Genomic DNA, 25,284 nt, shown 5'->3' with positions numbered 1-25,284 from the left:
CCTATTCTTAGGAAATGACAGTCACTTGTCGTATACATTTTGGGGTCACTCAAAATATATTGCATGTGAACATAATTGCAATAGACTAAAATCACGCTTGTCGCTACAGCATTTCAACGCCGTTAACGGTACATTTGAAATGTTTCCCTATTGCAGAATATTGTTTAAGTAATAGCTAGATGACAGCAATCTATCAATCAATCGATCAATCTATCAATCAAGATTAAATTCAAATGATTAAACATAGGTCTTTATGATTGCCTATCTGCAATGTCATTGGCTGAAAATGTAAAACCATGCTGTCTTCTGATGCATGTTCCCCATGAAACATTATGTTGAGAGTATACAACGTGAAAGTAAATACATGTAATTAGTAAACTTTTATCAGACTTGCTCTTATTTGCATAATGTTTATTCAGTTTAAAAGATTGCACTATCTATATTATCCTCTTAATTAAAGATAGTGTACGAAGACGTTCTACTTCAATAACTAATTTTACTTCAATAACTAACTTTGCTTCGTTAACTAATAAGTATATCACTAACATTAACATGGGTCCCATAAAATGACTGAAACTGACGGTTTCCGGATATTTTAATTTGTGTGTGCGGGGTTGGAGTGTATTTGCCCGTGTCCGTCATAAAAACACAACTTGTGTAGGGCGTCAATAACTAATAAGTATATCACTAACATTAACATGGGTCCCATAAAATGACTGAAATTGCCGGTTTCCGGATATTTTAATCTGTGTGTGCGGGGGTGGGGTGTATTTGCCCGTGTCCGTCATAAAAACACAACTTGTGTAGCGCGTATCTCCAAATGCAAAACCAGAGTCATTAAACATTATTGAAATGTTAACCAGTCTGTGAAGTTGAGCACCTAATGAAAAGCGTACGGCTGACTCCAATGCGAGTGATGTTATGCCACGTGACTTAAACATTGCATAAAAGGCATAGTATCTTGTGTCACCCCATATAAACCATAATTATACATAAAACATAACAGAAAGGTTAATCAGCATGTCTGTTGCTGTGCCAAGCCAAGTTATGGCCCTCGTTATAATTAAAATTAACTTGGGTTTATTTATATATTGATTTATTTTTTTGTTGGCGAGGGGAGGGAGCGTTGCTGGAGGAAGTACAACGTAGCCGGGTACCGTCTACGAAGAATGGTAAAAAGGCACTGGCTTGTACTTTAGCGAATAATAATAGTTTGACTAATCTTCTAAAATATTTATTTTGGCAATCGGATATTCGAATATTCGATTTAAATAATAACCGAATATTCGAATCAATTTTGCCATTCCTTTGCATCCCTAAAGTTATGACATACTAAAAATGGAATTAGTGCTTCACTCACCTAAAACAGAATCAGAATCGGAGTCATTTAAGAACCTGATAAACAAGGATGTAAATGTGATGCACGTCTTCATCTGATGTAATTCTGCATGTGATGTTGTGCATCTGGGGTCAAGGATAAACATTGATATCTTACGCAATGTTCTTGAATAATGGAAAATGAAACAACTAATGTTAAAAATGATCCCTTTTTACATTTCGAACATTAATGCCACAGAAACGACATTTCACCAACTCGACACTTCTTTAATCAATTGTACTTGCAACATAAATAGATAAACTGTGCATTCAAGTATTTATGTTTATATTTATAGAATAGATATGATAACCCCGTTTATAATCGTTTGATTTGTCCTTCATTATCAACATCCTTTAAAGATGCACTCTTACTCCCAAATAAAATTTACCACAATTAATACAATTGTTTTAATATACCAGAAAGGATAAATAAATGTCGAAAATAATGGTTCTTGTAAAGGAAACCAAGTTTAATTTTGACAGAAAAGTGCAGAAAACACGTTATTTTTACCTTATGAGACTATAGTTGTAAATCTTTTAGCATTCACCAATCATTTAATTTTTTTTTGCATTTTCAGCTATAAAATACGTGGTCACAATCGTGTTATCAGTAAATCATAAATTTACGTTAATGCATTATTTAGTAAGAAGTTAAATGTTAATCAATCAACATTCATGATTGTTATACATTTGTATGTATTGATTTTGAATAAGACTGTCACTTTAAACGCACTGTACATTATAACGTGTGAAACAGTCACATGAGTATGACAGCATAGAGTCGTATACTTGTAATGAAACTAGATGTTTATACTATTCAGTGAATTGTTTTTTAAGGTACCGGGCTAATGTGTTAAGATAGAGTTAAAATGTATAAAAAAATCTGTAAATCAAAGCAGTGAAAATTGAATTTACATCCAGTAAAAAGAACGATTTCAATAATGAACATGAACGAGAATAGAGACAAAGAGAGATCTGTTCTCGGATCGGAATACAGAACTAATGAGAACTACGGAACTATCAATGTGTCAGATGGCGATAGACAAGCAAACAGTGACGATGTTCCCCTAATTCATTCCCCGATGGTCTGGCAACTTCCAAGGCAAAAGATGCACGCGAAGAAACAAGGCGTTTATAACACAGAAAATTCGCGAAGAACGCTGAACACGTTTTCTGGAGTCTTCTGCCCGATTGCCCTGAACATGTTTGGCACCATTCTATTCCTTCGAATAGGTACTTACGCTTTTGTGTGTCATTCTTATTAAGTGCGTGTGTATTTATGCTTTTGTTGTATTAATCCGCTTACATTGTATATGCTATTATTATTACCCCATACATTTTATATGATTTTGATTTCTGACGTGCTTTTACCCATATGTTTTGAATCGAATACATGTTTTCTTTCCCGTACGACATGAGATTCTTCCTTCAAGTAAGTCTCATATTGCTGTTTGAAGATATTATGTAAACTTACTCTGCCAGATGACATCTTGCTGTATCAGTATATTAGTATTCATTTTTGTTAATTCTGCTATGCTATGGATCTTATCAGATAATAAAATCTTCTTCTTCAGCCATCATACCTGGTATTCGTCGGTAAGAATTCGTGTTGTTTTATATGCTTTTCAATAGTACAATGGTAATTATTGACTCATCAATAAGAAACACACCGGAACTTTGGTTAAAATAGATATTTAAAAGTATGAGTTGTTAAAATGAGGTAACTTTCAAAGATATGTACTTTTAAAAAAAATGAATACACATGGTTGCGAAATCTGTTTTTTTAAAGGCGATCAGTAAGTGAATCTCCATTGCAGGTCTTGTGATAAGTCGTGCCGATTTTTCATCTATATTACTGTCCTATTTCATTCTGCTTGTGACTTTGTTACAGTGGTCGAAATTTGCATATATTCTTGATTTTGCAAATCAGGGCTTGTTGAAGAATGTTATGCCAAGCAATATCCCACTAATAAGGGTTTTATAGTGCTCATTACAACGTCCACTTAATGTGAAACACATTTATAGCCTACACAAATACAGTGGCCGCAATTTCTTGATTTTTGAAAACCCCCAGAGCATGCTTAAGAATGTTTTGGCAAGAACTGTGTAATAATAGGGGCTTGTTCATTCAAAATTTCAGTTTAAATTATTTCAGATACATTACCATTTATAACTCTCCATCTATTTCAGGACTGGTGATTGGCCAGGCGGGTATTGTACTAACCATTGTCCAACTGTTGTTGGCCTACCTCATCCTGTTGCTGACAGTGTTAAGTATTTGTGCTATATCGACCAATGGAGCGGTGGAAGGGGGTGGAGCCTATTGTATCTTTTGTAAAGCTATTTTCTTTTGAAATGTTGTACATAATCCATTATATGTTTATGTACATGTACCTGGATTTTGAAAGCTAATGCGGTATAAAACTGAGTACTTTGTTTATGAACTGTGTTATCATCATTTAAATATTGTCCCGCTGATAAGACAATTTATTTATTTTCCTAATGTGAATTAAATTTTTGCTTCAATATCCCAATACACATGTTTGTCTTATCAAAATGTAAGAAATAAAAATAATCTTGGGATAGAATGCTGAATTTTTTCTAATAAACATTATTGCAATTCCTTAACCCGCGTCCAGACATGATAAGCAGAGCCCTGGGTCCGGAATTTGGCGGCAGTATTGGTTTTCTGTTCTTTGTGGCGAACGTTCTGTCGTGTGCCCTGTACGTGTCTGGTTTTACGGAGGGGATCATGGAAAATTTCGCGCAAGGAGGTGAGATTCGATTGGGCTAATGTAATCATGGAGTACCAAGTGGCTCAAAGATGTATTATCAACAATGGTAAGGACACAAAATAAAGCTACATCTACAGCTGTGGCTATTAATAAGACACATGTGTCATCATATACCATTGGACGGATAAGGAAACTTTGATGAGGACAGTATTTCTAAGCAGGATTATTTCTGAAAAGAGATAAGGAGCTTCTGGTAGATAGTGAGATAAGGTCATCTAAAAATATTGCTATAGATTGTTTTAATTTTGTGATCGTATGATATTTTGCTAATTCCATCGCGTAAATTATTCATGAACCAAACTCCTTACAAGGAAGTTAAATTCATTTTGTTTTACATTCATGTTCATAGACCTGTGTACAAGTAAGGAAGTTTAGATGGGGATCAATTGCAGTCTTGGGAAAAAAAGAAAAATGTTTCCAAAAACACGTTCAATCAACAGCCATATCTTATTTGTTACTGTGGAGTTATGATCATTGAATTGTCGAATATAGAACTAATATATTGTTTCTGCTCTCACACCTGCGCTAATCCTTACAATGTTTATGGGCATTTGCAATATCTAGACTAAGTTCGATCAACTGCTAAGATTATACTGTAGAGTTATGGCTCTTGATTTGTCAAATGTGGACCAAATTTACATTGACCGCTCTCTAACTTGAACATTTGTTATCCAATATTCACTTGACTAGGTTACAATCTTTAAGGGTATATTATCTCGAGCTAGTTTGATTAACAGCCAGTTAATACTCTTTATTCTATGTTTTAGTGGTTTATATTGACATCAGTCTTACTCATATTTAATAATTGTTGCATCGTTTTACGAACCAAAAAGTGTGGAAAATAGAATTATTTGAGGCTCTGGCAAATATCTTTAAAAATCACAATGTTTTAATTATCAGAAACACTCCATGTTTTGAGAGTGTTAATTTCGTTAGTATAAAATTCAATTGATTTTTGTTCGTAGTTCTGTTATAAACACTTTAAAACAAGCTGCATTCATGCTTTTGAATATATATAGGTTGTGTATCGTTACCATGCGTATGAATGCGACATGTGGAAATTGTCCTAGCTTGTCTGTTTATCGAAAATAAAATATAAAGATAGATAAAGTGTCGTGGTCATCGGCTGCGAAATGGCGTCGAATAAAACCTTAACTAATAACCCGTTCAAGATATTCATATAACATTTTGGAAACATGTTGCTAGTTACAACATGTAAAGAAATGCCCATTACTTTTTTCAATAATTATCGACTAATGCCCCCTTTTCAATCAAGAACAAACAAGCGTTGGCGTTTGGTCCTTAGTACTCTAAAATGTTGTATATGAAGCATTAGCATTTAAAACAATTTGCTCTATAATTGCTTGTGTTGTCGCTGTTTGTAGTTTCAGAATTATGGAACAATAGCCAAACACTATTGATTTGATAATAATGTTTTAAGCTCGGTTGTTATGACAGTTGTAAGCTCATATAAATCACACTCAAGTCTGTTTCCTTGATAGCTACTATTACTGATGTCCTTTATGAAAGGACAAGAGGAGGTTCCCCTGGTGGACACCTATGCCAGAAGACCACTTTCTTCCTCGTTTATGATTTAAAGTGAACAAACATAAATATAAAATTGATGATTAATGTTTATCCATTTCGCTGTCCAGGTACGTATGTGTCAGCGACATCAGGTTTGCCGACGGACACGGACGGGTGGTGGAAGTATCTGTACACGACAGTTGTGATGCTTATCATGCTGCTGGTCTGCATGGTCAGCGGGTCCATGTTTGCAAAAACACTCTCCGTCATCTTATTGGTGAGGTTTTTATTTCGACAAGGTATTGGTTCAGCCTTGATGTCGTTCCTTGCCTTGACCTCATTGTTCATTAACCTTGACCTTGACCATTACTTAAAACAGTCAAGAGCTTTATGTGAACTTGCATACATGCTGCCAAAGTCAAAGCACATATGCTAGGTAAGTCTGGCCTTAATAATTGTCAAGCTGTGACCCTTGTTTAGCTTGCAACAACAGGCAAGCATTTTGAAAGATATTATAAATATGTATATATATCACGCCTCCAAAATAAATGACGCAACGCCATTGGGCCAGAACTGGTCACGCGGTGACCCAGTAATTTTCCATATTAGGTCACCAAATATATATCGTACCAAAATGGCGTCTATTGTCCGATTCCGATGAATAAATGACAGACGGGATTAGTACGTGACCCCGTAACTTATATTATGAAAAAGGTCCTCAACAAAGCTTGTTCAAAATGCATGCCATGCTTAAACAGCAGGGATCATATGACTCTTAAAGTGTTGTTATTATATTTGACGTATCTAATATGCAAGTGTTTCAGTGATAAAACACTTGACTTTAAATCCAGAGTTTCTAACTTCTGATGGGCTGTCAAATAGGGGACCTGCACGTGTTTAAGAGCTATATATTAATACGCATAAATAGTGCCAGGGTTTCTCTGTACAATTGTATGTTCACTATGCCGCACAACGTTGTAAACTTTGGTATCGAAATTAAACATACAGACACATTTTTATTTTCAAGATCACAATTGTGTGCACACTGTCCGTGTGCATCAGTGTGTTTGCGGAGAACAAAGAGAGGGCAATAGGGATTCCAAGGGAGAACACACGCTTCAATTCCTCTGATGTTACATTCAACTACACGGGTCTCAGGTCGAAAACATTCCACCAAAACGCCTTCTGTAAGTTGTCTATGACTGAAAAAAAAAGCTTAGACTTCTTAGCATTCGACTAATTGTCTAATTTAGAATGATTTGAAAAAAAATGTGTCAAAGCTCCAAGATTATTGCAAATACAATCATAAAGCTTCATAGGTATGTTGTATCAATAAAATACTTGTTCTTCAGTGCGTTACACGAACGCCTCCGGAGTGGACGTCGACTCCTTCCAGGTAGATTACAGCACGGGAAAAGTGATGAACTTTGAGACTGTCTTCGCTGTTCTTTTCAGCAGCGTAACCGGAATTATGAATGGCGCCAACGTGTCAGGTATATTAAGTATAACATGTTGTTTGTTGTTTGGTACGAATAAAAAGTGTGTTGAACATTGAGTCAGTATTTGTTATACCTTAAAGCATCGTTAACGGAATCATGAACGGGACCCACATGTCAGGGTTGATCATAACATTTGGCAATGTATGAATTATAATTGTGATGGACCTTGACACTTTCTTTGCAATTCTCTAAATCAGTTTAACCGGAACTATGAGCGAGGTCAACAATTAGTTCAACCTAATAATGTCAAACATTTTACCGAAACGTGAATACATTCTTCTTTTCTGAAAACGAATGTGTCATGAGATTCAAATAATATTACCTTCGATGCCATTTGAAACAAAAGGCTATGAAGTCGTTACGGAACAGTTACAAAGGCCTAATCTCAATCTATACATTTTTGTACTAAATGGCAAGTCATATACGATTCTTTTGTTTTTAATTCAGGTGAGCTGAAGGATCCTAGCAAGTCAATCCCGAGGGGAACACTGGCGGCAGTATGTTTTACGTTCTGCACCTATTTCGTTCTCGTCATTCTTGTTGGAGGGTCTTGCTCCAGGTTTGTACAGTCTAAAATGTTAATAATTTAATCCCGAAGGGAACCCTGGCGTTCGAATATTAGACGTTCTTCACCTATTTCGAACTTGTCATCATTGTCGGATGATCTTACTCCAAGTTTGTACAGTCTCAAGACTTAACCCCGCAGCGAACCTTCGCGGTCAAATGTTACACTTACAGCATTTATGTTGTTCTCCTTGCCCCAGGTTTATTCAGTCTTGAGCGTTAACAAGTTAATCCCGAAAGGAACCCAGCCGGTCGAATGTTATACGTTTTGCTCCACACTTGTCATCCATGTTGGAGGATCTTGCTCCAGGTTTATACAGTCTTGGGTTCAAACAAGTTTATTTCAAGGGGAAGCTTGTCAGCCGTTTGTAACATGTGATGCACCTACCGTGTACTCTTCATCTTCGTTCAAGGCTCCAGTTCAATGTTTATACAATCTAGAGTATAAAGTTTAGCAAGTAAATCTTGGATGGAACCCTGACGGCCGTATGTTGCACGTTCTGCACCTACTTTGTTCTCGTCTTCCTCGATGGAAGCTTCTGTTCCAGGTTTGTACAGTATTCAGTATGAAAAAAAAATACGGTTTACACCATTTCAGGTCGTTTGTGTTTTGTTTCACTTGTTTCACTGACTGTTTTATCATTTAAAGGTAAAGCAATTTTGGTGAGAGTATGGTTTATTTGAGGTGTTTGTATTTACGTATGTGGTCTAAGTTTGTTTTTGGTGTTGTATTTGTGTATATGATGTTAATGTGTTTGTGTCTATCGTTTGGGCCCTTGCATTGTGCCCCATAACAGGGTAAATGTTTGAGTTTTCCACTACTAGGTTTGTCCCTGTAAGTTTCATTGTATTATTGCATTTGATTAAACTCTTGGCAGTTATATGCTGCATGTTCTATACCTGATTTACACCTTCCACCCACGTGACGGGTCCAGCTTGAGGTATGTGGAACGCAAGTATATAATTGTTGTATAAGTCTGTTTCTTTTGCCTTCACCTTAACATTTTAGATACAGATGTTCTTAAATGCAAAGTTGTGCTTCAAGCTATGACTTAAGCTTTATTGAATAATTTATTTTCAACAATTGCGTTGAGGGTGGAGGAGTCAGTGTCATCCATAAATTAAAAAAAAACACAGAATATTTACATTAAACAAAGTGCACGGTCTAATGTTACCCGTCGTCAAACGCGTAATATGTAGCAAGGCCTATTAATATGGCTTTGACTTTTGTGGAATAATGTTCTATGATCGAAAGAGGGATACAAATGGAAAGACATTGTAATCCACTTGAAATGATCTTGTTTTGCACTCTTGTGCCATAACAAAAAATCCTATATTTCAGAGACCTGTTGATCAACAACTATCTGTTTCTCCAGGATATCAACTGGTGGAGTGGCTTTGTCCTGATTGGAATATTTGCCACAACCCTCTCAGCCGCTCTAGGGAACCTCATAGGGGCCTCAAGAATATTGGAGGCCCTGGCTAATGATCACCTGTTTGGTGAGAATGGTTTTGATGATATATAGTTTTAATTAGAGTTATTTGAGGATGGGTAATGACCAGCTATTTTGTAAGTGGTGGTTTGGTATTGGTACATTTTGTTTTAATAGAGTTTATCTTACGTTATTGCTTAAAGGAGCACAATATAGGTTTTCAATTGATATATGTCAATTTTTGTTTTATAAAATGCATTAATGTGTTTATTGTTTTACTTTTATGATCATCAAAAAATCATATAATTTGTTTACAGTTAAAACAATATAAGCCTTTTACTGGGCTTTTACGTACGTACATATTCCAAGGTTGTTTTTTTAATCTGTACACACAGTGTATGCTTTTTGTTTTTATATTTTAAAGGCCTAGTTAAAGGAATGTTTGGGATGATAATATCCTGCTGTGCATCTCCTGTAAATTGCACTGGTGACTCAATAGGGGCCATTTCCTGCGTATTTATTTTTTGGCTCAGGGCCATTTAGGGTTGACTCTTTTCGAGTAGATAATAGCATTGTCTCACTAATACACATAAACAATATGCAGAGCTGATGTATTAATTAAACCGATTGAAAATATATCATAAACAAAAAAGAGTGATAAGTTTTTAAATTGTTAAATAAGTCAACCTGTTGGTCTGTTTAAGGTAAAAATGGCAATACACTCGCTGACAAGCTAGGGATCCTCATGTGGACAAACGAATAATAATTTGGTTAGAAGAACTGAATGTATTACTTTATATACTATGGGTATTGTTCTCTCTAAGCATTTACTTTAAAACAGACTTATAAGCAATAAGCCAATGGCAAAATGCATAGGAAATTTCGCAACCTGCTGTGACACAAGGGTAAGTAACAGGCTATGCATAGCTGGGGGTTTAACAGCCAGACATTCTATAAACTAGGGCCTTAAAAAATAATGAAAGGGGATATTCACCACCATCCTCGCAGTCGGACCAGGGAACCTCATCGAGGCCTCAGTTATATAAGAGCTCTTGCCAAAATGACTAGCTTTTAGGTTAGTAGAACCGAAATAATTAGTCAAGCTTGATTACTTTAAGAAAAAAATAAAAGGGCATTGACTTACACATTTTATATTTCTGTACAGCAAATATGTTGACTTAGAACAAAAACAGATTTAGTAACCGTTCTTTTTCCAGGAAAGGTGTTAAACCCAGCCACGAAAACTACGAAGGGAGGTAACCCGTATGTTGCTGTGCTGATTTCTTGGGTGCTTGCACAGGTACATACATATTTGATAAAAGTACTGTTTTGATTTGGAATTCTGCTTTCGTACAATTATAAACTATTTAAACAGAAAGTTTGTCGGTAGCCAAAACATACTTTTTAAATACATGGAACTCCGAGATTGCAATTTCCTGTAACATGAAAATACCTTAGCCGTAACAATTAATTTCTGGACGAATCAAATGAAATTGTGCGCAGTCATTTTTTAATCAGTCACATGAAACTGTGGCATTAAATGTCTTACTCACTTCATATTGTTTTCGCCTTAGGAGATATATAAAGTCATTTTCTTTTTCAGATCAAGTCGTCTGTATTTTTTTCAAGGTATTGTGATAGCCTTGCTGTCGGCGACGGTTCTTCGTTATGTAGAAACGTTCTCCTTTGACAGTACTGAAACATAATTATATATATACTCATATCCAACTGATTTTTATGTTGTCATTGACATTATGTGTCGGCTTTAATAACTGTTATAGTTGGTCTGCCTGTTGATCAAATTGAAAAGGGCTAGCTCTTTTCTCACGGATAGGAACGGAACAAGTGTTGATGCACTCTTTTCCGTTCCGTTCTGTAAAACATCGTTACCAAAAGATAATGTTCAATTGTGTTACCTGGGGACCTCATAAACTCATGATATTATGTGAAAGGAAATTGATTCACGATCATTAATTATTATTGCTTTTTTCAGCTGAAATCGGGCGCAAAATGACCTATTTTGTCATCTTTTAAGTCAGGCTTACTTATTATTTTATTATTGTAGGTGTATTTTTTTGTCTGCAAATCCATTGGTACCGGATTTTCAGCTCTATTTTTTAATCTATATTTTTTAATGATTTCAAACTAAATCTTTTTCATAAATGTGCACTTTGTACAGTCTGTATTGGATTTATTAGTTTTTATTTGAAAATCCGGTGCCAGTGGCAAAACCCTTTCATTTGATACCAAAAAATTATGAAGTCACCAGGCATCTCCAACTCACATATTTCACATCCATACTTCAGCTGGTACTATTGATTGGCTCCCTAAACTTGATAGCCCCGCCAACCACCGTGTTCTTTCTGCTTTCCTACGCCTCTACCAACCTCGCATGTGTAGCCCTGGATCTCGCCTCTGCACCAAATTTCAGGTGAGGCGGAACTTACCCCAAAGTCAATCGGAACTCCTCGGCCATTATATCGAGAACAATCCGATGTTGTTTTCGATAAAAATGGCCGAGGAGCTCCGTATGACACAAAAGTTTGCTATACAAATTAAACAAGGTAGACATCTGACGTAAAAATAGACTGGTTTCATCTGAACAATTGGATATTTGGCTTAACAATAAAGTTTATTAAATGGCTAGCCATCCAAATAAGATGAAAACCCCCACTACATTATTATTTGTATATGTGTTAGGCGTTCTGGTTTATAATTATTTTCAGGCCAACGTTCAAGTACTTCAGCTGGCACACTTCCCTATTGGGCTTGCTGGGAAGTATGGTGATGTGTTTCTTCATATCCTCCATCTACACGTCAGTGGCGATCATCATCATGCTGGTGTTGATCATAGTTCTCCACCTGCGCTCCGTGCCGAGCCAGTGGGGATCTATAAGTCAGGCCTTGATTTTCCATCAGGTAAATACGTTTAACGAATTAATTGAACCATTTAGGAATAATAAATGTTTTTCCACCCTACCTGAAAAGATGCAAATACAAATATGTTTTTTTCCGATGAAATGTATGTTGAATGCAGTCGAACACAAATTATTTCTTACCAAAGCTGGAATCTTTACCACTGAGCTCATATCCACTCGTTTAGTCTGATTCGGACTCAGAAATGCGTATTCTCAAGTGTCATAAAATATGTTTAATGGAACTGGTTTTGACTTGACCTTTGTAAATAAATGTTACATATTGTATTTGCAGTAGTTTTACCATGTATGCTCCGTGAATAACGATTGTACAATAAAATAAATATTTGCAACTGATTCTTAAGTCTCAAACTCAGACTCAACATATAAGTGAATTTAAATCTTAAGGTTTTCAGGGTTTACCTTAAATAGCTACATGGAATAAAACACACTATTGAAAACAATACAGTTCATTGTAAAACTATTTAAGGTTCGCAAATACTTACTGATGTTGGACATCCGAAAGTCCCACGTCAAGTACTGGCGGCCACAGATCCTTCTGATGGTATCGAGGCCCAAACAGTCGCCCCAGCTCATCGACTTTATCAACGATATCAAAAAAGGCGGTCTATACGTCATAGGGCATGTGCGTAAAGGTCATATTGATGACTTCAAAGAAAATGACCCACTAAATGATGAGCATTTACGTTGGATGCAATTAGTTGATAGGCTACAGATTAAGGCTTTTGTTGAACTGACTCTGGCTCGAACGGTATGCGACGGTCTCTATTACTTGATACGCTCAGCTGGAATTGGTGGTCTGAAAACAAATACTGTGTGTTTTGGGTTTTATGATAATCACAAGGCGGAAGATGCACTGGCCAAGTTTCGTTATCAACGGAAGCGGATTTTCGGAGCGGTGTCAAATGCGGGACAGCTGTTCGATGCCGGGGAGATTTTCAGGGGAACAAGAAAAGGGGACAAAGACTTGACTGGCACCGAGTATGTGAAGATGATTGCTGATTCACTAAAACTGCACAAGAACGTGATGCTGTGTCGTCATTTCCATCAGCTTGATAAAGAGGCAATGAAATCGTCAAAGGGGACTTTGTTTATTGATGTGTGGCCAGTAAACTTCTTCCGACCGGAAACGTCAAGTTATTTCGACAACACATGTCTCTTCCTACTTCAGCTAGCTTGTATCATAAACATGGTCCCAGGCTGGAAATCTAGAGCAAGTCTGAGAGTCTTCTTATTTGTTAACTCACTCTCCGAAAATGACAACAACAAGGAACATAAACTTGAAATATATTTACGTCAGCTGCGCATTCCTGCAAAAATCCAGGTTGTCTCGTGGGAAACCATAGCCCCAGGCATGATCACCAAAGACAGTTTTGATCTTAGTCTCCACTATTCAGAAAGTCGCATGCAGGATTATAACCCCATTTCCTCAGACATTCTACAGGCGATAAATCAAACAATAGTATCATCTTCAAACAGAACTGCGGTGACATTTTTGTACCTTCCCCGACCTCCAGAAGATAGAGTTGATTACGAGCGATATCTTACGCAGTTGGAAGAAATATCGGACAACCTTCCGCCAACGGTGTTTGTACATGGAATACATCCTGTTACCTCGACTACACTTTAATGTAAAGACAGGGACTAACTGCATGTTTTTAAAGACATCACATTTCTGACAACCGATTGCTGTTGTGACAGAATGTCGTTTTATGTGGATGTCGAAGCTTTCAAAGTGAAATTAGTTTTATTTGCGATACATGTTTACTACTGTATCAACATTCGGATTGTGCGCAGATGATGGAAATGTCTTCTGTTTAAAAAATAACTTTCCATCAATGTTTGGCCATATATTTATTTATACATGTACATGAATGTTTTATTTTTTATTTTGTCGTTATGCTTTAATGTATTTCAAGCTAATAAAGAAAATATACATCGTATATACTTTTACCGTGTGTGAGGGTCGATGCTTAATATTTGTATTTAAACTTTAAAGCGAATGACATTTCCATCAACGACAATATCAATTTATTGAAATACTTCTTTTTTATTACTTCCAATAGATTAAATTGTTGCTAGCTGTAGTATATTTTTTGTATGTTAACATATTGTTGTGACACAATGTCCTCTAGCAAATATTATCGGTTCATTTATGTTTAGGTTTTCAGAAGAGCTTCATTATGGTTACCGGCAGTTGTCAATCAGACATTTTGAGAATAGCTAGAACAGTCAATCTGCTAAGGCTGGCTCGAAGACTTGAATGATAATTAGCAAATATAAACTCATATTATATATAATGCTTCCGTAGTCAAAATATTTTGAACAAGGTCAACTTCGGCCGCTAGTGGCTGAATTAAGTACTGTCTAAAAATTGTTGAATTACCTTGTTTACAAACATTCCGTCACAAGCGCTTGACCTAGCTATAATTCACAAAAAACTCTTCATTGACAAGCCCTTTTGTGGCTTCGTTATTGTGATGCGAAGTTGAAAGTTTCACATGCTGTCTAAAAAACTTATCTAGAGCTTGATCATCAAACCTGTGAGTATGTAGTTTGTGTTAAATCGGAGGATATGCGGACCGAGTTTGCGACAGTCTGCTTCTTGTTAAGCCCTGAGAGTCTGCAATGTTCTCGCTTGAGAAAAAATAATAAAAAAGACCACCTGGCAACAAATAAATGAATAAATAGTTATAAACAGCAAAACCTGTATTATCGGACTTGGTTATGTTTTTTTTTAACTTTTAAAAATACGGTTGAACTGCTAAGTGTACACGAGTTGAATTGGTGTGGAGTGCTACATTGACTAGAATTGTTTTTAATCAAAATCCAAAAACTGTAGGTTATACTGGAAACAAGGGGTTACGTTGTTTGCATGTTTGTGTAGCGTAATAGCGCAAATTCATAGTACCACATTAAACGCTAACTTACCTAAGCAATGAGCTGATTCAAAACACGATATCTGATTAAAGTACAAAAAGTTAACCGATAGCATATGTGTGCGAAAGTTGAAACCCCATCCACCCAAGTTTTATCTGGTTTTAAATACGAGCATTTCTATGCAACGACCTTAATTAAAATAGCGTTATCCGCGAGGAAGGCTAAAATCTAGCCATGGGGTCCTTGGTGGCGATCTACGTGAACTTACTTTTGCATATAACTTGCTTGTATAACAATCGACAAAAAACGGCTTGAGCAACGCAAATCAGGATTTTTTTACAGAATGTGCCAAATATAATAATTGTTCAAGCATCAACAAAGAAACAATATCGTATTGCTAATACAATTGATAGCTCAAAATCTGATGAGGTTATAACTACAAAAACCTGGCTTGATTCAATTGTCACCTGCAATCAAATTTTCCAATAATATTAAACAGGTTTTGGGAAAGATAGAAAGGAAACGGCAAGACGATCCTGGTGTCTGCAAAATTGTAAAAGAAACACACTTATCAACAGACGTCCCTGAACAACAAATCGACTGCGAGATAATATGAGTCCACTTAAATGTCATAAACTTTATTACTATACATGTATTTTTACTCCATCTGTACCCCCAAAACAACAGGTGAAAACTACATCCTTAAATTTATCGACTTCGTCAACCGAGGACCAAGATCAAAGATGCAATGATGATAGAAGTGATCTTAAAACTGTCATGAAGAGACTGGAAATCATTATCCAAAGTATCACTTTCATCTGATAGACATCTAAACAACAATTAACTGGCCAAGAATATCGAAAAGCCTACAACAAAAAAAACAAACATCTACACATTAGACCTACTTATTACAAACTGTCCTTCAAACTGTAGCCTCAATTTTAGTAAAAAAAACTACCTTTGCCCTTCAATTTGTTTAACTATGAGTCTTACTGTTTTAAACGATTTTATAAAGATAGAAATCCTGACTCTGTTAAATTTAAACTTCACACTGTTAGTGAAGAATACATTTACAAGGAACTATGTAAACTAAATTGTTCAAAAAGCACAGGGTTAGATAACATTCCTGCAAGCTTTTTAAAAGATGCTGCACCATTTTTAAAGATACCAGTAACATTTCTGATAAACAGCTCTATCACAAGTAACATTGTACCATCTAAACTCAAAAATGCTAAAGTTAAACCATTGTTTAAGAAAAACAAAATATCTGATGTTTCAAACTATCGACCTGTAAGCATACTATGTATAGTTTCAAAAATCTTAGAAAGAGTTGTATACAACCAACTAGAATCTTTTCTTGTTAAACATGGATTATTATACGAACTTCTGAGTGGTTTTAGATGTAACTATTCAACTGACTCCTGCCTAAATCATTTGACCGACCATATACAAGAACAAAATTCCAAAGGTCTATATACAGGAATGATTATGCTGGATCTACAAAAGGCGTTTGATACCGTAGATCACAGAATTCTATGTCAGAAGTTAAAAGAAATTGGTGTGGATTCAATTGAGTGGTTTCAATCATATTTATCTGGACGTAAACAAGTTGTCAATGTAAATAATACAACGTCTGAATTCATGAACATCATATGAGAGATGGTTTGTGAGAGATGGTTTATTTTGAATACATGTTCAATAAGCCACATGGCCCGTGAGAAAAACAAAATACACGATTTAACATTTACAAATGACATAGCAAGTGGAGCACGTAAGGCTTGTTTAAATTTTACTATAGATTTTACAGCTAACGAAGGACATGGTAAGAGACAACGTAATACTTAAAGGTGCAAGTCGACATCATATACGGAGAAGGTGTTCATATACCTATACTACTACATACAGTGTCAACAAAGTGCAACATAGAAATCTGAGAAAAGTGAAATTTTTACACATTGTACATTTACACATTTCAAAAACAAAATTATCGATCTTCAATACATACAAATCAAAGGACAAATTTACCAATACATAAAATGAAATGTAAGGCAACATATTACAACAGTAAAAACAACAAGAAGAAAAAAAAATGGAAAAAAGAAGGTTGTTTATATTTGTAAACTTTTTCTAAATTTAAAAGCCTTATCTACGTATGTGCATAACTTTCTGAGTTTAGTAATATTAGTACTTTCGAAGAGTTGTTTAAGTTTATACATACTTGGATTGGACCAATAATATTTTGCAATGTATCTTTTACGGAGTTCAGTATATAAATTACATTCTATCACAAAGTGATATTCGTCTTCCAATTCATTGCATGTAATACACTTTCTGTCTTGACGTGGAATACAGTTTGGACGATGCCATCGACCTGTTTCAATAGACAGATTATGAGATGAAAGAAGTAACCTAGACATTGCTATGGTTAAACTATTACATACGTTACATTTTAAATAATACTGAAAGCCAAAGGAAACAATGGATTTAAAGAAAGTGCTGCGTGGTGAATTTTCAATTCTCGCGTTCCAGTTTTGTACATTTGTATCACACAAACGTTGTTTAAAAATTCTTACAAAAACATTTGCATCACCAACACCCTGAGCTACCCAAACTTCATAAAATCCTAATGATGACAATAAATGTTGAAGTAATGTTACCCACGACACCTTATTTGGAAGCAAATCAGCATCAGTTTTTAAAACTTCGTAGACAATTTTACAATTATCAGGTCGTCACTAGTTAGAATCTTTAGCCAGTACTTAACAATTCTAATATATCTATTGTATGCTAAATCAAATCGACCGAGTACACCGTAAACAAAATCATTCTGTGAACAGCGTTTTACCTGAAGAATGCGTTTGCAATACTGTGTATGGATACGTTCGATAGTATTTGCCTTATGAAAACCCCAAACCTCGCTAGAGTAATTCAAAATAGGTACAATCAGCTTGTCAAAAAGGTCGAGTCGGTGTTTCACGCCCACGTTAGGAAAATTGTATAAATATTTATTAAGTTTAAAAATAGCTTTTTGTGCTTTGCCAGCTAGAGTTACTTCTGTTTTACTAAAAGAACCACCCGAGGAAAAGACAACACCTAAATAAGAAAGAGACCTGACTATTTCAAGAATTTCCCCATTGAATGAAAACTGTAGATTCCTTGGCAAAATGCCACCCTTTCTGAAAACAATTATTTTGGTTTTCTGGACATTTATTTTGAGTTTCCATCTACGACAATACTCATATAAATGATCTAAACCGTTTTGCAAGCCTTCTGGCGAATCAGAAAAAACAACAATGTCGTCAGCGTATAATAAAATAAACATTTTTGTCATGTACATCTCGATACCATTAAAACCATTCAGTACTAGATGCTCTTCAATATCATTGAGAAACATTGAAAACAAGAAAGGAGACAACGATTCACCTTGACGAACGCCTAAAAAGTAATAAAACTCTTCGCTTAACTTGTTGTTGAACCTAACACGAGATTTAACACTTGAGTACATACTTTTAAGAATTATCATCATTTTACCGCGAATACCAAGTTTTATCAGTTTAGACCAAAGATTATTGCGTTCAACATAATCAAAAGCTTTGCTAAAATCTATGAAACTACAATACAATTTTTAACCTGATTGATCATATGTGTAATTATGCCATGTAGGGCGAATATATTATCAGTAGTGCCCATTCCACTGCGAAAACCGGCCTGAGCCTCGATGTAAACATTGTAATTTTCAGCCCATGATGTCAATCTGTTATTAAGAATGCGGGTAAAAAGTTTCCCCAAAACACTCAATAAAGTAATACCCCTGTAGTTTTCCGGGTTATGAATAGATCCTTTTTTATGTAGTGGCACTATATAACCGTCAGACCATGTTTCTGGAAAATGTCCAGTTTTAAAAATAACATTAAATAGTGAGTGTAAAAAAGGGTTTAACACGGTGTTTCCATGTATAAAATATTCATTTATATAATTATCTGGACCAGCACTTTTACTGAGTTTTAATTGTTTAATACCTTGATTTATCTCTGCTATACTAATTTCAGCATCTAATTCCAAAAACATAACTTGAAATTCGTCGCGTACGAATCGTTCATTAAAATACATGATATCCTCATCAGCCTGGAAAAATGGGTCGCCAGGATTGTTAACTGCTTTAAAATACACTTCAAAAGAGGACAATGGTATGTCTGGAGGTTTTACATGTGCTGACTGTTTCAACATTTTCCAGTAAAGTTTAGCGTTATTATGTCTATATTGCTCTAAAGTGTTTGTTCTGTCGGCGAGGTATGTTTTCTTACAGGATTGTATAGTACATTTGTATTCCGACCGAGCATTAACAAGAAGCAATCTATTTTCATTTGAAGGACAATTGCGTAATTTGTTTAAAAATGTTAAAAATATGCTTCTTTTTTGACAGCATTCTTCAGTAAACCAAGGATTATTTCCAGGCTGTGTTTTATTTAAGTTGTTAGCATTATGATAAATAGAAGTTTTAAAAAGACCATCAGTAACATTGTTCATAAGCTTGGAAAACTGTGATAAACTAGAATCTACGTCACTACCCGTCGAACAATTATTTGTAAAAAGAGTCAGTGCATTCAGTTCATCAACAAATACATCGGTGCTAATTCCATTTATATAATTATTCGTAAGATTAACTTTCCACTTATATCTAGAATTAATCTCTTCATACTTTTCATTTTCTACGGTCTGATCACGTGATAAAGCGTCAATGTTAACGGTATTTTCAAATGCATACTCAATTAAACAATGATCAGATAAGGAATTTGGGTCATGAACGGTAAATGAAGTAATGCAGTCAAACACGGATTCCGAAACTAAAACATAATCCACTAAACTGCATCCTCTCGACCCTACAAAAGTAAATTTACCAATCCCCGCGTCCTCGCCACAACGACCATTCACTATGCGTAAACCTGTTTGTTTACAAAAATCTATAAAAGCAGTACCGTTACTATTGGTGTGACCTTTATCTTGAGAGAATCTAGGACGGGATATGTCAACCGTATAATCGTCAGGTAGTATAAGCAGGTCATTATTTAGGTCAAAGTCAATACAATCGGAGTTATCCGATGTACGGCTGTTAAAATCACCAGACAGTAATATATTACACTGACCATCCGTATAATTGTGAATAAAAGCTACAGAGTTTAACAATCTGTCAAAAACATTTTCTAACTGTAAGTTAAATCTTCCGCTACTCTCTGGTACAACATAACATAAACCGATAAATGAATCATTATCTAGAAAAAAAATATTGCCGTCAAGCCGTATCCATAAAATGTCATCTTCACTTTGGAAAAACAAACTTTTATCATTGACATATGTATCTTTTACATAAATAATTATTCCACCGGAATCACGTTTAGAGTTTTTACTTTTTTTCCTATGTAAACAAAAATGCTGAAAGTTTTGTACATTTAAATCAATAGATTCATTAGACCATGTCTCAGTAAGTATAACTATGTCATTTTTATCAAATATGGAAATAATTTCAGGACAATGCAGTTTGTTACAATATTTAGACACTAAACACTGTACATTAAGGACGGCTATTTTAAGGTTAACCTTCTCCTGCCATTCCTAGCCAGAGTCAGCACCTCCTAATGCCACAGATTCACCACCAGGGGCAGAGTTAATGTTTGTACCCGGAGTAAGTTGAAGGTTTACACGGCGCGCTGTTACTGACTGTGTCCGACGTGGACCCGGCTTACGTCTGGTCGTTGATCTAGGAGTATGTGAACCATCCTTACCCGGCTGGGTTTTAGACTGAACAGTTTTTTGTTTTGTACCATTTTGTTTAGGGGTGTCACGTGTTTCCTTATGTTTAAAGAGTGATGGTACAACAATATCACGTGGCTGCGGAAAGTCGGTCACTATGTCTTTCTCGTGACTTTTGGATCGTGCCGTTGGAAAGATTTCATCAGGTGTAATTTGGGCTGTATGTCCTGAGGCATCAGCAGACGGTACACTCTCTGCCGCCACAACGTTATCTGGCATAACATCAAACGCAGTTTGGGGTGGGTTTCTAGAAGGAGAAACTGATGTCCTGTCTATTGGCGACAAAAAGTTGTACGACGTGACGTCACATTTTCCATGTGTGTCCAGTATGGGAAAATCAACCAACCTGGACTGATTAAGTACAGAGTGCCAGTCGGGAAACTCATCTTGAATTACACGGTTACCACAGAGGAGTTTGGCCGGATAAACGATACGCACGCTGGACCCGGGGTTATCTTTCTTTGCGTTCTTAAACTGCCCCCATAAGCGTTTCCTGGCGTCAACAATTTCCTTTGGCATATCTCGATCAATGGAATAACCAGGGCAATGTTTAAGTGTTTTTGCATTGGACATAATATGTTCTACATCATTAAAGTTCATAAAGTTTGCAATAGTTGGCCTAGTATAGCTTTGACCCATCTTAATGGGGCCTAATCGATGTGCACGAGTAATCGCTACTCCAGTTGTATCAATTTGCAGCGTGTGAGCTAAAAACTCCATTAAAAGCACCGCACTGTTTTCATAACGGGTCTCCTTGATCCCTCGAAATATAAGATTATTTCGTCTGCCACGTGCCTCGATATCAATGGATTTATACGAGAGCGTTTTGAGAAGTGTTGACTGCTGGTTAATGACCGAGGAAATACCGTTAGTCTTATCACCGGCAATTTTCATGTACTGATTGGATATTGATATTAGTTCACGTGTACTGGCTTGATCACCTTTCAAATTCAATATTTCTTCAAAAATCATTGATAGTTTGGTATTATTACTTGCATTTTCAAAGTCCTCGCCTGTAAGAACCGAACTAGCACTAGTAGTATGGCGCTTCCGTTTACTAGTATTCTTGGCCGTAAACTCCCACTCACCCATATCATCGTCCCGAGAAATATCTACCTGGGAAAAGTTAGCCGCCATTTTGTACCCCGTTGAAAACAAGCACGAGAAAAATGTAATGCACTCGTACACACAAAAAACAGTATTTTTCTCCAAGACAAAAGTACAGAACAGTTTTGCGCAACTAATACTCCATGTATATACTCTTTATTTTACAAAATATCCATTTCATATTAATTTTAAAAGGTTTTCACTTGGAGTGCATAAAATCCGTGACCACCCAACGCCATCTTGCTACGTCATCTCTTGTGGCGTTCCTCAAGGAAGCATACTTGGACCGTTGCTGTTTTTATGCTATGTCAATGATATGAGTATAAGCATAAGTGAAAAATGTAAATTAATATTATATACAGATGATAGTGCTATCCTTTTCTCACACAAAGATCCGTCTGTTATTAGTAATGTACTCGGCAAGGAACTTGAAAACTGTAGTAAGTGGTTAGTTGACAACAAACTGTCTTTGCATCTTGGAAACACAGAATGTATTTTATTTGGGTCTAAAAGAAAACTAACAAAAGTTGATAGCTTTAATGTAAACTGCAATGGCCATATCATAAAACCTAAACAATCTGTTAAATATCTTGGAAGTATACTGGACAATGATCTCAGTGTTGCATCTATTGTTAACAATATTGTCAGTAAAGTTAATTCTAGGCTGAAAGTTTTATATAGACAAAATCGTTTTTTAGATATGAATCTAAGAAGATTGTTATGTAACTCCTTAATACAATGTCATTTTGACTATGCATCGACATCTTGATACAGTGGTATATCTAAACAATTCCAGAACAGATTATAGGTCACTCAGAACAAAGTTGTCAGATCTATTTATGGCTATGATTGTAGAACTTCCCTGAAAGCCTCGGCTTTAAGTAATATTGGATGGCTTAATATAGAAAAAAGGATAAAGCAACTACGACTAAACCATGTACATAAAATCTTTAATAGCAAATGCCCATCATACTTACATGAACATTTTAATTTAGTGTCATCCACACATTCTTACAACAGTAGACATAGTGCCACAGGCTAACAGTTTTATATTAAATACTTTCTTTTATCCAGAACTGGAACAGTCTTCCAATAAAGTTAAAAGAATTGAAAAATAAGAATACTTTTAAAAAAGAAGTGAAATCACATCTCATTGTTGGTATGAAATGTGCAGAAATGGAAGATTTCCTATTTTATTAATTGTTATTCATTTAATCTTGCATATCAGTTCAAAGATTTTTGTCATATTATGCTAAAGTGTCATATGGTTTTAGCAGTCGGTTGTATTATAACTGTAAAAGTTCGATTTAATCATTCTTTAACTGGTCAAGAGTAAATGCATGTAATATTTTTCTATCCATCCATCCATCCATCCATCCATCCATCCATCCATCCATCCATCCATCCATCTATCTATCTATCTATCTATCTATCTATCTATCTATCTATCTATCATGTCCACAGAACTGACATTATTACGGCATTTACGGACATGACGCTGTGTACGATGAACTTGATATCACACCAGTAAACCTCAACAAAACCCACGTAAGAGCCACTGTTTAGTTTAGTCCTGTACTTATACTAGTACTTTCAATTCACTTTACACGGTTTACCAAATTATTAAGTAAGCACGCAAATCTATTTTTCATGTCCCCGTAGCGCAGTGGATAGCGCGCTGGACTTCTAATCCAGAGGTCGCGGGTTCGAATCCCGCCGGGGATGCAATCTTTGTTTTGTCAACCTGTGCATTTCGAAAATAGTTTCTTGACTACTGAAGTTCAATTACGCTGAACACGAATCAAGAAACCGACAGTACACTTATTGTGTATCCTTAGGCCCAGGGTATAAAAGAGTGAAGCAGGAAAAGCAAAATACTTTCCCAAGCGGGTAATAGAACCTAGGCCGCCGCGGTGAGGTCGCGGAATCCTAACCACTACCTCTTCGGAGGGATGATTGTACGCCTTGGTGGCAATGCACTATAATAAATACATCAGTTGAAATCCATTGGATAAATATGACTAACAGCTCAAAGTCGATTTTGTCCAATGTTTGTGATGTCAACTAGCTGACACTCTAACATCGCTTCCTTGATAGTATAGTGGGAGAGATGAGTGTACACCCTCGTGGCAATGCACTATAATACATACATTAGTAGAACTCCATTGGATAGGTATAAATATATGACTAACAGCTGAAAGTCGATTTTGACCAATGTTTGTGATACCAACTAGCGTACACTTTAACATCGCTTCCTCGATAGTATAGTGGTAAGTATCCCCGCCTGTCACGCGGGAGACCGGGGTTCGATTCCCCGTCGGGGAGCATTTCCTTTTATTGTATGTTCATGCATTTGTGGAACTGGAGTTTATACGTCTGTGTATATATCGTTTTGAACATTGGGCATCTGGCGTTCAAATCGGTAGTTCCAGAATTCGAGTATATCTTTAGTAGTTTACGAGTTTTACTTATACTAGTTCTTTCAATTCACTTAACACGGTAGAAAACTTTCAGAATTTGGCTGACCCTACCCTCATAAACGTTACTAGCAAAAAGTTCACAGACATATATAGGACATTGGAATAGTAGCGTTTAATGTACAAGTCACACACACACACGGCGCGGATAGCTACGTATATCCACGGATAGAAAATTCATGTGAACCTAATTCTACGAGAGTAAATTTGAATATTGAGATAATTATTCAAATCGAGGTTTTGTTATTGATATAACCCCATCACAACCTTTAAATTGTCTTCAAGTATTAGATTTTCTCGAACATATCGTAAGGGTTGATGAAATATGTTTTACATAAAAATGCATAGAAGTGTAATGAAAGAGTGTAACGTATTTGAATAACATCTAATAGTCGGTAATTTCCTATATTTCTCATATGAACTAGCGTGTCGTAATGTCGCTTCCTCGATAGTATAGTGGTAAGTATCCCCGCCTGTCACGCGGGAGACCGGGGTTCGATTCCCCGTCGGGGAGCATTTCTTTTTATTGCGTGGTCGTGGGTAGAAATGCCACCGGAAATGCCATATCCGTTTTGTCTGCGAGTGAAAAACTTACCAAGATTTCAAGAGTACCCTCAATCTACATCTTTAGACAAAGTGTATGAAATATGCATCACGGAAAATGAAGCCATTCAAGTGTAGGGTATTGCGGTGATAATTTCAATTACACTTATTTGTAAAAAGATAAAGTGAAATATAAATGGCAAACAAACGTACTCATGGAAAACATTTTTCAAAACATCTTCGAAAGAGAATCTTCTATATATTATTTATAAAACGCTTGACTAAACATGGACAAACGGTAAGTAGAGGGAGAAGTAACAGGAGGAGTCGTATAGCAT

At 35.9% G+C, this 25,284-nt stretch overlaps 1 protein-coding gene and 3 non-coding genes across 4 annotated transcripts; all 4 read left to right on the top strand.

Annotated features, from left to right (window-relative positions):
* The first annotated feature begins 2,171 nt into the window (after positions 1-2,171).
* Positions 2,172-14,074, top strand: LOC128246813 (solute carrier family 12 member 9-like). Its single transcript, XM_052965267.1, has 12 exons — positions 2,172-2,610; positions 3,568-3,702; positions 4,017-4,151; positions 5,828-5,976; positions 6,727-6,886; positions 7,052-7,192; positions 7,646-7,757; positions 9,105-9,262; positions 10,413-10,495; positions 11,502-11,626; positions 11,922-12,114; positions 12,601-14,074. The coding sequence occupies exons 1-12, from the start codon at positions 2,319-2,321 to the stop codon at positions 13,759-13,761; spliced, it is 2,844 nt and encodes a 947-aa protein (XP_052821227.1). The 5' UTR covers positions 2,172-2,318; the 3' UTR covers positions 13,762-14,074.
* Positions 14,075-23,578: 9,504 nt separating this feature from the next.
* Trnar-ucu (transfer RNA arginine (anticodon UCU)) lies at positions 23,579-23,651 on the top strand. The gene has a single exon. It is a non-coding gene; the product is annotated as a tRNA-Arg (tRNA).
* Positions 23,652-24,179: 528 nt separating this feature from the next.
* Trnad-guc (transfer RNA aspartic acid (anticodon GUC)) lies at positions 24,180-24,251 on the top strand. The gene has a single exon. It is a non-coding gene; the product is annotated as a tRNA-Asp (tRNA).
* A 594-nt stretch (positions 24,252-24,845) lies between these two features.
* Positions 24,846-24,917, top strand: Trnad-guc (transfer RNA aspartic acid (anticodon GUC)). The gene has a single exon. It is a non-coding gene; the product is annotated as a tRNA-Asp (tRNA).
* The last annotated feature ends 367 nt before the right edge of the window (positions 24,918-25,284 follow it).

Source organism: Mya arenaria, chromosome 9 (assembly GCF_026914265.1).
Source record: "Mya arenaria isolate MELC-2E11 chromosome 9, ASM2691426v1".
Taxonomy (NCBI): domain Eukaryota; kingdom Metazoa; phylum Mollusca; class Bivalvia; order Myida; family Myidae; genus Mya; species Mya arenaria.
This window is presented reverse-complemented; position numbering and strand designations above follow the sequence as displayed.